This window comes from Manduca sexta, chromosome 22, assembly GCF_014839805.1.
Source record: "Manduca sexta isolate Smith_Timp_Sample1 chromosome 22, JHU_Msex_v1.0, whole genome shotgun sequence".
Classification (NCBI taxonomy): Eukaryota; Metazoa; Arthropoda; class Insecta; order Lepidoptera; family Sphingidae; genus Manduca; species Manduca sexta.
The window spans coordinates 5,496,236-5,511,717 of record NC_051136.1 but is presented as its reverse complement, the minus strand read 5'-3'; the positions used below and the strand labels follow the sequence as shown (position 1 = coordinate 5,511,717).

Below are 15,482 nucleotides of genomic sequence, written 5' to 3'. Positions count from 1 at the left end.
AATCGCCAACTTCAGCACAATGCAATGTAACAAATCAAAATAAGTTTATCTGTTATATCTATACATGTGAAATATTTTTTACTCTGATTGGTATTTTCTGTATCAATCTGAAATAGCCATTGTAATATTTAATGGAAGGGAATGTATGGTATCAAAGTTGAATATGCTATGGCAGTGAGCGCGCAGTCCGTACCAGGGCGCGGGCGCGGCGGGCGCGCGGGGCGTGGCGCGCGGCGCGGGCGGCAGGTCGTCGCCCTCGAGGCGCACGCCGGCGCCGCTGCCGAGCCGCGTGCGCACCTCGCGCAGCGACGGCGACGGGCTGCCGCGCTGCGTCTCCTCCTTCTCCGCTGCACCACAACACCACAACACCACACGTTACTTCTCTCGATACTCTACTCACGACACTACATATAAAGCCCCCAGCCGCGTCGGTGCTCCATTTTTTCAATATACACTATTTCTTTTATTACTCTTGTCAATAACGGAAAGTATAACAAAAAAATAAACAAAAATAAGTTATTGTGATAAAGCTGTGCAGCAACTCGCAGTAGTTATTCAACATTGTAACCAACCCTTTAAAAGCTCCTTTAAAGCTTGCCATATATATAAACCTTGGATTTCTGCACGAATCGTTTTATTATCCATAAAAGAAAATGAGAAATTAAATATATCTTATTTATATATTTACACGAGAAATGTACACTATAAACAAGGAGACAAGCAAATTATAATATTTATTTATTTTAAGTCACGCCGAGAGTAAATAAGAAAGCATTGGGATTTGTATACAGTAAAAGCGACACATAAACCGAAATTCGTACCACAGATCCCTTACAAGGGAAGTTATATTTCAAAAATCAGGATACGCAAAAAAATAGCACTAATCGACATAGCAATGTCTAGAACAAGGAAATTATTATATACAAAAATATGAGTGCACAAATACTATCACTATGTAAAAGCAGATATAGGAGGGTGTAGCGTTGTAGCTCTAACCGGGGTACAGCGAATTTGTCTTTGTATCAAAACTTTTCGAATCAGCTAAGGATCCGTTTTTGTCGCTCTACCCTACGGCCGGTCGCGGGGGTCATGCGTGATAAGCATAGACTCAACTAAGAGATATAAATATTTACAAACGTGTTAATAAAGAATAAGCACAGCCGGACGGACAGGCGAGGCGGTCGAATTCGTTGACAATTAAAATCCAACTTTATCTGTTTCGCATACAGTTTAAAATAGTATATTGGACAAAACTACGACTAGAACAATTCGAGTCCATATTAATCTGTATACGGAACACATACGATTGAGTTTTAATTGTCATCGTATTAGCCACTGCCAATCCATCTGTCTGTGCTGATCCCAAGAGACAGCGTAAGGCCTGAGCGTGGATACGCGTGCACTAGTCATGCTGCGCTAGGGGTCGGTTGTAGTGTGTGTAGTGTGTGGGGAGTCTGGACCTAGATTGGGCACCGAGTGTCCGCGGCCGCGCGCCACCACCATGCTGTGCGGTTTGTTACCGAACGCGACGCGGGCGTCCGCCGCGAGCACCGCCGCGCGCGGCAGCGACGAGTACATGTGCGTGTTGCGCTCGATCTGACGCCCGTAGTTCGCGGGCGGCGTCTGCAACAATACACTCATCATTACTCTATACTTCACATAGGGTTTTGGCAAACGAGTGGTCAGATAGTGAGTAATATATGCATTCACAGAACTCATTCCTTCAGACCTTTGATGAAAATTTACTTCTTTTTATTACTCCAGCAAGTAGCTCCAAAGAGATTATAATATGATCGTTAGGGACCGACCAGTAATGTGGTGCGTACAGCTAAAAGACAGGCGTCTATTCCATAAAACTTACAGATAAGTTGTACCGAGGAATAACACTCTTATTGAATTTGCTAACGACTTAATGAAGGGTAGGAGATAAACTTGTTACACACTTGCGCAGCTATGTAAGTGCACGTGCGTAGTTGTGCGAGAACGCTGTGTCACACCATACCTCCCATATAAAAGCAACGTACGCCTTTGTTTAATTAGTACGTATTACGATTTGTTACTATTACCATCTAAGTACGCCACTATGTATTAAACGTACTCTGGAGTTTTGGAATACATAATATATTCAGTGCCATCTTTGGAGTTTCATTATAGCTAGAGTTGTGACTCCCATACATTACCATCAAAAATACAGTCAACTCTACATACTTGTCAAGTAATTAATATCGAACAACTTATATCCTAGTCTATACTGTATACAATATACCCTGGGCGGCGCGGGGCGCGGCACGGGCGCGTCGGGCGGCGGCGAGCGCTCGAGCAGGCCGCGCTCGGCCGCGCGCAGCCGCACCTCGCTCAGCTTCGACAGCAGCTCCAGCTTCTGCGTCTCCAGCGACGAACGCTGCACCATTTCCTGCAAACGAACATTTTTTTGGTTTTCAATAATTTATGCTATTTAGCAACAAAAACTATATTTTATTTCCACCAAGCGCCACCACGTTATATGTAGACACCACAAACTTTTTGAGTCTGTAACTGCGTCTTAACCCTAAGTCAAAAAGTAGTAAGCTTACAGTTTTGTTTGCCCTCATTAAGTCAATATTATTTCTCTACAATTTCAATATCATCACTGTAGAAAAACGCAATAGAAAGTGGTTTTAATACTTACCATTAATTCTTTACAAATATCTATTTGATAGAAACCGAGGCATGACAACGAAATCTTAGGTGAGATTTAAATTAGCAATAAAACTTGAAAAGTTGACTTCTGCATGCATTTTTACCGTGTAAACAATAACGGTAAACCGACTTCTGCAAATTTTTAAGTTTACAAGACCTGAGGCAAGTCGCATGTGTATAGAACTATTGAAATATTTCCGCTGTTATGAACGCACCTGGAGATCTTGCGCAATATATTGCTGCAAGAACTTACTAGTCTAAACTTAGCATTAGAGATATAAACACAATTCCCTTCCCAGTACTTCGGAGGCAAACTGTTGATCGCTTTAACGTACCAAACCATAACGCCGTACCGTAGGTACAACGTACACAACTCAAACAGACTACTCAGTAATTAGTACACCGCCTTCACACTTCGAACGTAAACAAACAAACCTTTCAAAATGTTGGCAATCACAGAAACATTTCTGGAGGATTCAATGTAAACATTGCTCATTTAATATCGTGTCGTTTCAAACGTGAACTCATTCTTCAGACATTTGTATTACATACCGGCTCAGTTGTTTGATAAAAAAAAAAGCATCTGGCACGTCTCCCTCCACACAGACGGACGGTGCGCGTTACGCAGATAGTAAATGGACTTCAGAATTAGAACGATTTAATAGTTTATTTTCTTTACTCGTTCCAACGTTCGCCTACCTGGTTTTGATCTGAACTGTAACGTGTACTGATACGTGTAATAAAATGTTTAGAATTTGTTTACTAAAGGAATTTATACGTTGGTATGTATTTGCGGCGATGTTATTCTGAATTAGTAAGGGAATGTGGGTTTGTTAACCTTTGCGCGCGAAAAATGAACGTTCGTGGAATGGAACAAATTGCAATGTTAACAGATGGAACGGATAGATTGTTCACCAAAGCAAAAAAATATAGTTGAATGACATAAAACGGTAAAATAGAGAATAGCAACTATTACTTTATCGTTGCCAGAATAGCGCATACTATCGTTAGCATCTAACTTGTAATTTTGATGCAATGCTAGTGCCATAAATGCCTGGCAATGGCCGTTGAAGGATCGGGATTTGCACGACGTGTAGCACTTGTGACATAAATCTGACTGCGCGATGCACTATACGTTTAGAACTATTGGGTTTGGGTGAGCAATAACATTGGTACTTAAAAAAAACCTAAACTCTATTTCTACTTGAAACTTATATTGTTCTGGAATAGCTTCGAGTCTGAATCAGTTGTTTATTTAAAAAGTAAATATCCTGAATGGTAGAAAAAGAAAAACAAATCGTGTGAAATGCAACTTACAACGTATAATAAAACTTTATACTATTTTTACTGCGATCTTAAATATTTCACGCATTAAACACAAACGTTGCAAAATGAGGTCACTAACATTCGCAACAGGCAACACAATGTAGGTGAAGTAATAATTATCTTCAAAGAATTTTTATCACACGTGCTATCAAGCTGACGTATGACTCATTACTAATTTTAGATATAAATACAAACTGAGATTACACAGTTACATCAAGGTTAGACAGAGTGGCCGCGGGATGTCCGACAAAGCAGGATAGACATATGAGTTCTCCTTCCTAGGCAGGTGTTGCAAATGGCAGCTAAGTCATTTTTAATAACGGCCTACATGCAGTTTCCGTTGTATATTGTCCTTTTCTGAGAAGCAAATCTCAGAATAATTGGAACTGGGCCACCGCGTTACAACTCGGTCTTGAAACCACCGCGCGTATTCCAGAACATTTCCATCTCATAAAATGTCTTGCTTCTAAATAATTTTTAGAATATACTGGCATATTGGAATACTTAATGTTAAAACAACATAGTCTTATTATGTATGTTTATTTTGTATTTTTAAACATCAAGTTATAGTCAGTGGGCTCTGTTTCGTCTATGGGGCAAATTCGTTTTTTTGCAATTACGTGCGTTCTAATTGACGGACAACTTTGATAGCCATAAAGGTAAATAGGAGTTTTTTTCACTCTTTTACCTATACGGCTATCAAAACTATCCTTTAATTAGAACGTCCGTAATTGCAAAAAGACGGATATACCCCCGTACACGGAATAGGGCCCTTGGCTATACCTTAATGCACCTACCCCAGTGGCGAAGCGTCCATACAAGCCGATTCCCACCGGCTTCCCTTTTAGGTTTTCGGTGATACTAAACAATATATTTAATAGGCAAATATAAATTTACAACATATCAGACAATGGACAATAATTATAATAGCTTAACTTATTAATTATAATTGATAACTTAATAATGGCATCTATCGGCCACTAGCCCGTTGTTTGTTAATTTAATCGATATCAATTACTTATTTTAAATGACGTTAGATGGCGCACCTTGTATTTAGTTCCCCAGAAATTCCGTTACCTAAGTGAAATTGTGACGCCACAGGCAAAGGTAACCCGCTGTCAAGCGGCTTAATGTCGTAGTATGTTTTTTAATGTAGATGGCAGCACTTTCTATGACTTTCTATGCCAGTGTTTGTCGAAATCGCGCGGAAGATATAAGAAGATATAAGATATGGGCAAAGTAAGGCTCGACCGAGATCTCGGTCTCGGTCTCGGTCTCGGCATTCTCGGCTATAAATCCAGCCGAGAATTTTGTCTCGGTTCTCGGCTAAAAACCGCCGAGATTCTCGGCAATTGCCGAGAAACTTTGTTCGGAACAGAATGAGATTCAAATCAGCGCGCGGGCATATTCGTCGCTCGGTGTGAGTGAGTGAGTAGGCAGTCTGCGTTGTGATTGGTTGGAGTCCCAGGTGGTGAACTGCGGCCACCTTCGCGCCGTTCGTTCACGGTTTATTTAGCCATTGTTGTTAAATAGAAATTAGTTAAAATATTGTAGTTAATAAAAGTAAGTAACAAACCCACATTAGGTCAGCTTGGTGAATGCCTAAACCCTCTCAGTAGTAACGGAGAGATGTTCCCAGCAGTGGGATCCAATATTTAATACATCGTATAAATTGTATAAATGTAAGTACTTTTTAACAAACTTCAAAAAAAGGAGGAGGTTATCAATTCAACGGGAATGTTTTTATTTCTTCTGTATGTTTGTTACCTCAGAACTCGCTCATTTATGAACCGATTTGGAAATTATTTTTTTTATTCGAAAGAATTTCTCTCCAGATTGGTCCCATAATTTTTTTCAACATCGCTTCAGTAGTTTGGTTTTAAAACTAAAAAAACTAGAATAATTATGTCGTCCTAGAAAACGAAATCGCGAATTTTGCTTTCCTATGACGTTTTTAGTTATGTTTTTACATTCAGTTTGGTTGAGTGTACTTCTCATATACTTATACATATAGCATAACATCTTTTCCGAGTGTCAGGGGTATGCAAGGGCGTAACATTTCAGCGCGATAGTCTGTGTGTGAAACATATCAGTTGTGTTTTTGGGTTGGGTTTAATTGACTCTACTTCTTACATGCATACATATATGTATTTAGCATCACACCTTTTCCCCATATTTAGGGGTAGGCAGAGATGTAATGCCTACAAGGTGGACGGACGACCTGGCTAAGGTCGCAGGAAGTCGCTGGATGCAGGCCGCTTCCAACAGGTCGACGTGGAGATCCTTGGGGGAGGCCTATGTTCAGCAGTGGACTTCCTGTGGCTGATATGATGATGAGAGATGTAACACCACAGCGCAATAGTTGTACTATGATCGAAATATATCAGTTGTGTTTTTGCGTTAGGTTTACTTGAATCTACTTCTTACATACATATATATAGCATTACATCTTTTACCCTTTTCAGGGGTAGGCAGAGGTGTAACATTTCAGCGCGATACTCGTACTGCAAGCGAAACACATTAGTTGTGTTTTTGCGTTGGGTTTAGTTGACTCTACTTCTTACATGCATACATATATGTATTTAGCATCACAACTTTTCCCCATATTTAGGGGTAGGCAGAGGTGTTACACCACAGCGCGATAGTTGTACTGTGAGCCAAATATATCAGTTGTGTTTTTGTATTAGGTTTGCTTGAATCTACTTCTTACATACATATATATAGCATCACACCTTTTCCCCTTTTCAGAGGTAGACAGAGGTGTAACACCACAGCGCGATAGTTGTACTATGATCGAAATATATCACTTGTGTTTTTGTGTTAGGTTTGCTTGAATCTACTTCTTACATACATATATATAGCATCACACCTTTTCCCCTTTTCAGGGGTACTCAGAGGTGTAACTCCTCAGTGCGATAGTCGTATCGTGAGTGAAACACGCCATCGAGACGGTCTATTTTTTACTAACACAAAATCAAAAATAAAAAATTTAACAAAAATTAAACCATCAAAACACAAAAATAATTTCACATAACAGGTATATATTGGATACCAATTTTGGAGTCGGTGCCTAATTAAAATTGCTAGTTAAGCTATATTCGTTGCATAGTCCATGTATGATCTAAATTTCCTATATACCTCATATACCTACCTGTTATGTGAAATTATTTTTTGGCTTTGAGTGGTTTTTGAAGGCGGTTAAATTTTTTGTTAAAATTATTTTTATAAGTATTGTTTTGCTGAGTTATTACTTGTACGATAAAAGGAGACACTCTTTGAAGGGTGAAAATACCGAAAAAAAAAATTATACTATATTATGTTATTTGACTTTGATTGTTAAGCGTTTTTTTTTATAAAACAGTGCCTACTGTAGTATACAGTTAACAAATTTTTCATAGTTTATTTATGATTTGTCTATTCTCGGTCTCGGTTCTCGGTCTCGGCCGAGATTTTATTTCATTCTCGGTCTCGGTCTCGGTCTCGGCCGAGAATGAAAAACCCGTCTCGGTCGAGCCTTAGGGCAAAGGTAACCCGAGCGAGTTCGGCTTCACGTTAACCGACTTTGTATAGTTGTCGCTTTTTACTTCCTTCAAACGTCATAATTTATTATGCTACCAAGTTGCGGTGTTTGTAAATTGTCATATTCATTTTATTTTTTGATAGTTATGTGATATTTAGTTACCAGCGCTTTGTTTATTAAGAAACTACAAATAAAAGTGTATTATAATGGAAATAACTACCTGTGATCAGTTTAATGTCTACCTTTACGTAAGTATATTATAGTCGGTGATTTCACATATTATTAGTATTGTATGGTAAAATATGAAGAAGATCTGAAAGTTTTTGATTTTAGACACAAAATGTTTGTTAGAAGAAAATAAATATGATATTATACTGAATTAAAAGTAGCACCACGATACAATCAAAAGTTAACGAATAACCTTTCTTGATTATAATTTAAATTGATAATTATATAAGTTTATCATGTAGGTAGACTTAAACTGTTGGTCTGTTTGGCGATCGTGATACCTATTTCTATTACATTTATAGTTTTATTTTGAAAGTAAACAGATACTTTTAGTGTAGTGTGGTTATAATTTTAATACTTACTTTTGTTGCTGTTATAACTAATTAATAGGTAAGTACTTATATTTTGATTAATGGATCGAGAATTATCTTCGTTTATTGTTCGATTTTATGAATGTTTCAATTATTTACGCATAATAGGTAATTTAGTATGTATGTCAACGTTTGTTGATTTCGAATCAAGACTAATCCGTTGTCTTAGTTTTTTTTTGCCGATAAATTGCCCCGATATCTTAACTGACGCCAATATTTTTTACACCGGGTTACCTTTTGAAAAATTTCACCCTTCGCCACTGACCTACCCACCTTATTTATCTCTGTAGCGCCCTAAGCTTACTGAGAGAGAATGCCTTACGCATTAAATCTGCCGATATATATTTCTATATAAAGTGCAAATAAATGAATAAAATAAGAAAAAGAGCCACGCCGTACACATGATTTGTCTTCAGCATTAATGGGTCGACACGATAGTACTGCCTCACAAACTAACACGAAGTGGCAGCTTATTGCTACGTTTCGTGGGTTAAGTGAGATAGGCGGAAACGGAAATACTTCTCATCCCTTCCTAACATCAAATCCTTTCTTTTGCGGTCCGTAGCACATCCAGGGTTTTTTTGGAAATGTGGCTGTTTATGGGCGTTGAAGATAAGTCAACATCACGCGAAAACTCCAGTCGGTTGCCGGCTTATGTAATAAAAAATAAAAGTAATACGAGTGGTTTTTATAAATCTAAGAAGCCAAAAACTACCGAACATAATATAGCAACCGACACGTATAAAAATCTAAAGGCAATTAAACCATCACATTTTAAATCGTTTAAGAAATAATTGATACGATTAAATGAGTTTCCATTATATCCGGCTAACGACATTAATCATATTTCCAACATGCGTCTGGCGAACGGACTATTTCCAGAGTCAGACATATGTGGGCTGATATTGATTATAATACGGCCACTAATTAGTTTGTAGACTTGAACGATAGGTGACTAAACGTCCGACGCATCTAGATTATCAATAATACCTGATACAATTCGCCGTCTGGCCACATTCGTTTAGGGACAACGTGTGTGAGCTGTTAACAATGATGTACTGGGCTATTGGGACTCAATGATAGCTAGCTCAAGGCCAATGGTCTGTTCATTGTCAGGTGATTCGCGAAATCGAATCTCCCAAAATGGAATTTGAGTCTAATAGGATTTTTAGGTATTTCTCTAAATATACGTACAATATTATTTGATAACACGATAACGGCATTTTATCTAAGAATATTCTCAAGTCTCGAATTAATTAAAAACGCAAGAATAATAGACACTGTAATATTAAAATGAGTGTTGAATTTTAGAAACAACAATGTCCCCAGACGGCTTAGACAATATCCACAGGACAAATAAGAAGCCCGGTTTTAAGCACTAGCTGCTGAGAATTATTTTCCTATAAATTCTTTCCGTGCTCTAAAGAGAAAACCAATTTATCAGCACACAAGGATCAAGCTTGACTGAGCTTTTATTAGAAAGAATTCCTACAGATAAACAAAACAATGATAAATTGCTGGGAAATATGGATTATATTATTATGTTATTAAAGTATAAATCAATATAACCGCTGACAAATTGAATTACAAACGTTCTTTGCACAGTCGACGTTGCAATTTCGCATATTAAATTAGCATTTACGCGTACACCTCGCAGCGAAATATTTGTCAAAATGTAAATTACTGATACAGAATCGGGGGTCTGTTGTTTGCGTTTTAAACGAGCGAAACGGAACAAGCACGTGTTTGGGGAAAATATAATCATACATACAAGTGTGGGATATGTAGAAACGTAAGAGCATTTCCTTTGTATTGAATGCTTTGCAAAACACACCTACACCGGGCGGCTTGAATCAAAACAGAAATCGATGGTAAAATTTGTATCGAACAGATGGACAAGGAAGTGAGGTGTGTGTAAATAAAAATATATATATGTAGTATGTCTAAATTGGTATAGGTATATAGATTATTTTCTTTATGATATTGTCGTGTATTTGTCTTTTTATATTCATAAGCCGCATGTTCAAATTAATTTGAATATAGCTCAACTTCACCGCTTTTAGCCGAAAAATATCGGTATTCCTAAACGAAACACAATTTACATTTTTTCAAGTTCGGAAAAAATTCGGGCGCGCCAATTTTCATGACCCGTGCCGAACGTGAAGTAATGAAATTTATCTGTAAAATAGTAACAACGTGGCATGTTGTAAACGCGAATATTAGCAAGCAGCCACTAGGTGAGTATAGCTTGTTTGTTGTGTATATACAATTACTGTGGTAATACGATATTTTGTACTGAGCAACAACTAAATATAAAGGTTTAATCTTAAATCAGACTGCAGTGGACGACTAAGTATTTGAGACTGGTCTTCCACACCGATATATTTGTTATATTAAATAAATACATTCTAAAGCAAAAATCGCGAGTGACATCCTAATTTTCGGCAGGATAATCGCACGTCGAAACGTGCCATAGAAAACGTAACAGAAAAATTTGAGAACTTAATAATAATTCATAATAAATAGATACCTAATAAAACATACATAATAAATATACCTAATTACGTAAACATTCCCAAAAGACTTCGAGATCATTGTTTATTATCTTTTAAAATTGATAAATAATTTCTCTAGAGAGGCAGATCAATTATCGGTTTTAAAAGCTTTTATTAAAATGCGTCGGCTGATTGGAAAGCTATTACGGACCAACGTTAATATTGAAAACCTGATCACGTTGTATCCGAATGGAATTACATTTTTACATACCGTTGTAGTAATCATACGGGTCATTAGGAAGTACGAAGCATTATGCAATTTGGTCCCCGAGTACTTTACAAGTTATGTTCAACGTAATAAAGACATCGGATTGTCGGAGAGATGCGCGGTAGGAATTGTGCGGCCCACGCCAATCATGATTATTCAATGCCTCATTCCACCGTGATCTAGGCCATCCGGAGTGTTAAGGACTTATCACCTCACTACACACTATATGCTATGCAACCGAGTGAGACAACAGTAGATACCTATATGGTATATTTATAAGGTAATTACAGGTGCTCCAAGTTCGAAATCAATAAATACTTTAGAGTCGTTGCCGGTTGGTAGTCGCGATAGACTGTGACTTCTGTGACTTAACAAAAAGTTTAATTAAATGCAGTGGCGAAGGGTGAAATTTTTCAAAAGGTAACCCGGTGTAAAAAAAATTGGCGTCGGTTAAGATATCGGGGACAGTTTATCGGAAAACAAAAACTAAGACAACGAATTAGTCTTGATTCGAAATTACCAAACGTTAACATACCTACTAAATCACCTATTATGCGTAAATAATTGAAACATTCATAAAATCGAACAATATACGTAGATAATTCTTCTTCCATTAATCACAAATATAAGTACTTACCTATTAATTTGTTATAACAGCAACAAAAGTAAGTATTAAAATAATAACCACACTACCTACCTAAAAGTATCTGTTTATTTTCTAAATAAAACTGTAAATGTAATAGAAATAGGTATCACGATCGCCAAACAGACCAACAGTTTAAGTCTACCTACATGATAAACTTATATAATTATCAATTTAAATTATAATCAAGAAAGGTTATTCGTTAACTTTTGCTTGTATCGTGGTGCTATTTTAAATTCAGTAAAACATAATATTTATTTTCTTCTAACAAACATTTGATGTCTAAAATCAAAATCTTTCAGATCTACTTCCAATATTTTAACATCTAAATACTAATATGTGAAACACTGACTAATAATATACTCACGTAAAGGTAGACATTAAACTGATCACAGGTAGTTATTTCCATTATAATACACATTTATTTTTGTAGTTTATAAATAAACAAAGCGATGGTAACTAAATATCACATAACTATCAAAAAATAAAATGAATATGACAATTTACAAACACCGAAACTTGGTAGCATAATAAATTATGACGTTTGATGGACGTAAAAAGTGACAACTATACATAGTCGGTTAACGTGAAGCCGAACTAGCTCGGGTTCCCTTTGCCCATATTATCTTCCGCACGATTCCAACAAACAACACACAAAAGTCATAGAAAGTGCTGCCATCTATATTAAAAAACATACTCCGACATTAAGCCGCTTGACAGCGGGTTACCTTGCTCCTGTGGCGTCATAATTTCACTTTGGTAACGGAATTTCTGGGGAACTAAATACAAGATGCGCCATCTAACGTTATATAAAACAAGTAATCGATAGCGATTAAATTAACAAACATCGGGCTACTGGCCGATAGATGTCATTATTAAGTGATCATTATTAATAAGTTAAGCTATTATAATTATTGTCCAGTCTGATAATATGTTGTAAATTTAAATTTACCTATTAAATATATTGTTTAGTATCACCGAAAACCTAAAAGGGAAGCCGGTGGGAATCGGCTTGTATGGACGCTTCGCCACTGATTAAATGTATGAATGAACCTCAATTGTATATAGATTTAAATCTTTTACATTTATATTATTATTGTTAAAATGTGAAGAATTTTAAAATCGTTCAATACACAACATAGTTAATGTATACTACGAACAACATAAATATTTATGTTAAAAATATAAGTATATTATTTACCTTTTGCAATCTCTGTTCGGCATCATCGAGTCTTTGTCTCGCGTCGAGGAGCGCTCGTTCGAGGTCAGCCATTTTCTCGCTCTGTGCGGCTATCTGTTCCGATAGCACTTGAACTTGGAGCTGCAGACTCTCTTTGTCCGCCTCCAGTCGACGCACGCGGTCTTCTGCATCGTTCTGAAATAAATGAATCATAATCATTCACATACGAAAATAAATCAACAGATTTATGTCCCGTTTATATTTGGAATGCGCCGTTAGTGGATATGAATACATCTCACGCGTTATAATGCCCGTACCTTGTAACCGCGTACAGGTGGTTGTTGTGGAAGCGAGGGATGCGAAGGCCAAGAACGATCATGCATGTAGCACGGCGGCGGCATGGGCGGCCCGTGGCACCAACACATCGGTGGCCACCAACCGCCCTCAGGCCAACGGAAATGTTCGTAAGAATTCCATCGCCTCTGCAGATCGGGTGGCGTGTCTTCGTTCCGCGAACGTCGAGGACGCGGGGACGCGCGAACACTCGTTGGGTGTTGTGGTGGTTTACTCGTCAACGACGACCTACTTTTACGATCGCGCTCTCCTCGATCAGATGTTCCTCTCCGGCGTCTGCTATCCAAGCTGGCAGCTGAATAAGTTTCTGCTTTTGCTTCAGACATCTGCTCGATTGCATCGTCAACCATGTTGCCAGTCGGCATCCACTTAAAGTCATCGTCTCGTCGAGTAGAATTATCCAAACGCCTACTCGGCGTCAACGTGCGATAATCAACATTGTCGCCTTGAACTTCATATTCTTGTGTTTCGGAGTCTTCGGTGGAAGAACTGGAATCACTTTCGGAAGACTCGGGCTGTGAGCCCGCGATTGCACCCTCGGACCACACCGTGCACTTCACTGTTGCCTCATCCGGACTATCTGAATCACCGCCTGTCACGAAACAATCGGTCAAGAGCACGTAATATGCAGGCGGGCCTCATGTTCAACGCGAAAACACTCACCCATAGGCGAGTACATGTAGGAGCGCACGGCGGGGTGTACGAAGCCCGCCGCCGCGCGCTCCTGCTCCTCGTCAAAGGGCTCTGTTAAGTATTCGCAGTCGGACATGAGGCTACACACACGACACTGCGCGACAAGTTCGTGGCACAAGTCACCTACGTGTCTCTATTTAAAGTTTGGCTATGTTCCAGTAATATGTTACGTCAATGACTTGTTCGTGATTGTACGTACTCTCCTGGGGGGGCGGCTCCTCACTGGACTGCACGGATGCAGAGTCGTGCTCCGACGCCTCTGACGCAGTAGACAGGGGACGTTCACTGCCGTAGGACTCCCGCTTCAAATGTTCTTCAGTAATGTTGTTTTCTTTCAGCGTTCGCACATTTCTTGCTTGCACGGTGGACACCCGCGGTTTGACCGGCCCTCGAGGCTGGGCTTCGGCAACGGTTCGGTTGTGTAATGCCGCTATGGTGGCCGCCACGAGTGAGCCCCCGCGGCCGAGCTCGCGCATGTTTTAGTTCAAAATGAACGGGGAGCTTACACGAATAGGGCCGACGCCCGCGCCCGGAAATAGATCATGGTGTAAGCGCCTGATGCATTCCGAACACCCTTCGCCGCTTTGATCCGTTTTATTGCGTAAAACGAAAAACATAAAAATCAAATTTAGGCACGAACGCATTGCATATCATGCGTCCTCAAATTGTTAATAGCACATCAAAAGTATAGCACAGTCACTACACAAGTTGCTGTAATTGAGGTCGCGGCGCAACACACAGGCTGTCACTCACCGTCACAGGCATCCAATTGACGCCTTCGTACAGAGAGCGGCGACGATGGTGTCCCCACTCGTCATGATTTTCAAATGCATTTTCAGCATTGAGATCAGTGTCTATGACGTTCCAAACGTGAATGGGTATATCCGCTCGTTCGACCATGTAGTATGGGTTGTAAGGCAGTTGCGGCGGATAGAACATATACCAGTTCGCCTCTGGCATGTCAACATCGTTAAGTCTTCTTCGTGAACCCAAACAATCCATGTCTGCTTTTATCCTGTTTTTGAGAATCGTACTACAATTAACATCTCACAACATAACACACAATAATTTATGAAGATCATAAATTAATATACCTAACGTAAAGTATCCATAAACATTGTTATTATTTTACTAAAGCATTTTATTGAGTACATTGCTTGCAAATGATGTACCATTAATAACTATGAACAGTTTCACAATAGCACAAGAAAGTGAGAAACTCTCCGCGTGTCGGAAATGACACGACAGCTGTTCCGTTAAAAATAACCAACAAAGCGTTATATTTGATGCTTCAAGAGGGTGAACATTTGTTATCTATAAATAAGTATAAACACATACAAACATCGCGCGAGAGAGTTCCGTTTGATTTGGTTTACATTGATACAAAAAGCTCAATAAATTATATAGTATTTTATACATCTAATGGCTTTTGCTCGCGACGTCGCCCGCGTGCCTGAGTTTTTTCGGATTTAACATCCCGCTATAACTATAATTTTCCGGAATAAAAGTAGCCTATTTCCTCCCCAGGGTCTCAAATGATTTCCATACCAAATTACATCAGAATCCGTTCAGTATTATTTCGAATTTATCGCGTTCAGACAGACGCGGCGAGGGCCTTTGTTTTCTAATATGTAAAGATTAAAAATATGATAAGTTTTAAAAAATATAGACACCGACAACAAGTTTCTAAATAATAATTAATATAATTTTTTTCACCGTTCTTGG

At 38.7% G+C, this 15,482-nt stretch overlaps 1 protein-coding gene across 5 annotated transcripts in view; it reads right to left on the bottom strand.

The window, feature by feature from the left end:
- The window catches only part of LOC115443925 (liprin-beta-2), a 45,028-nt gene that overhangs the window by 4,830 nt on the left and 24,716 nt on the right, over positions 1 to 15,482 (bottom strand). For 2 of the 5 annotated variants that reach the window (XM_037441337.1, XM_037441338.1), the window contains exons 1-6: positions 13,957 to 14,434; positions 13,028 to 13,656; positions 12,732 to 12,905; positions 2,267 to 2,413; positions 1,461 to 1,623; positions 194 to 347 (exon numbers count right to left, since the gene is read on the bottom strand). In XM_037441337.1, the coding sequence (XP_037297234.1) occupies positions 194 to 347; positions 1,461 to 1,623; positions 2,267 to 2,413; positions 12,732 to 12,905; positions 13,028 to 13,656; positions 13,957 to 14,233 (1,544 nt within the window). In that variant the 5' untranslated portion in view covers positions 14,234 to 14,434. Of the gene's footprint in view, positions 1 to 193; positions 348 to 1,460; positions 1,624 to 2,266; positions 2,414 to 12,731; positions 12,906 to 13,027; positions 13,657 to 13,727; positions 13,927 to 13,956; positions 14,435 to 15,482 lie in introns of those variants that run through there. The other 3 variants (XM_037441339.1, XM_037441340.1, XM_037441341.1) reach the window with 3 other exon arrangements.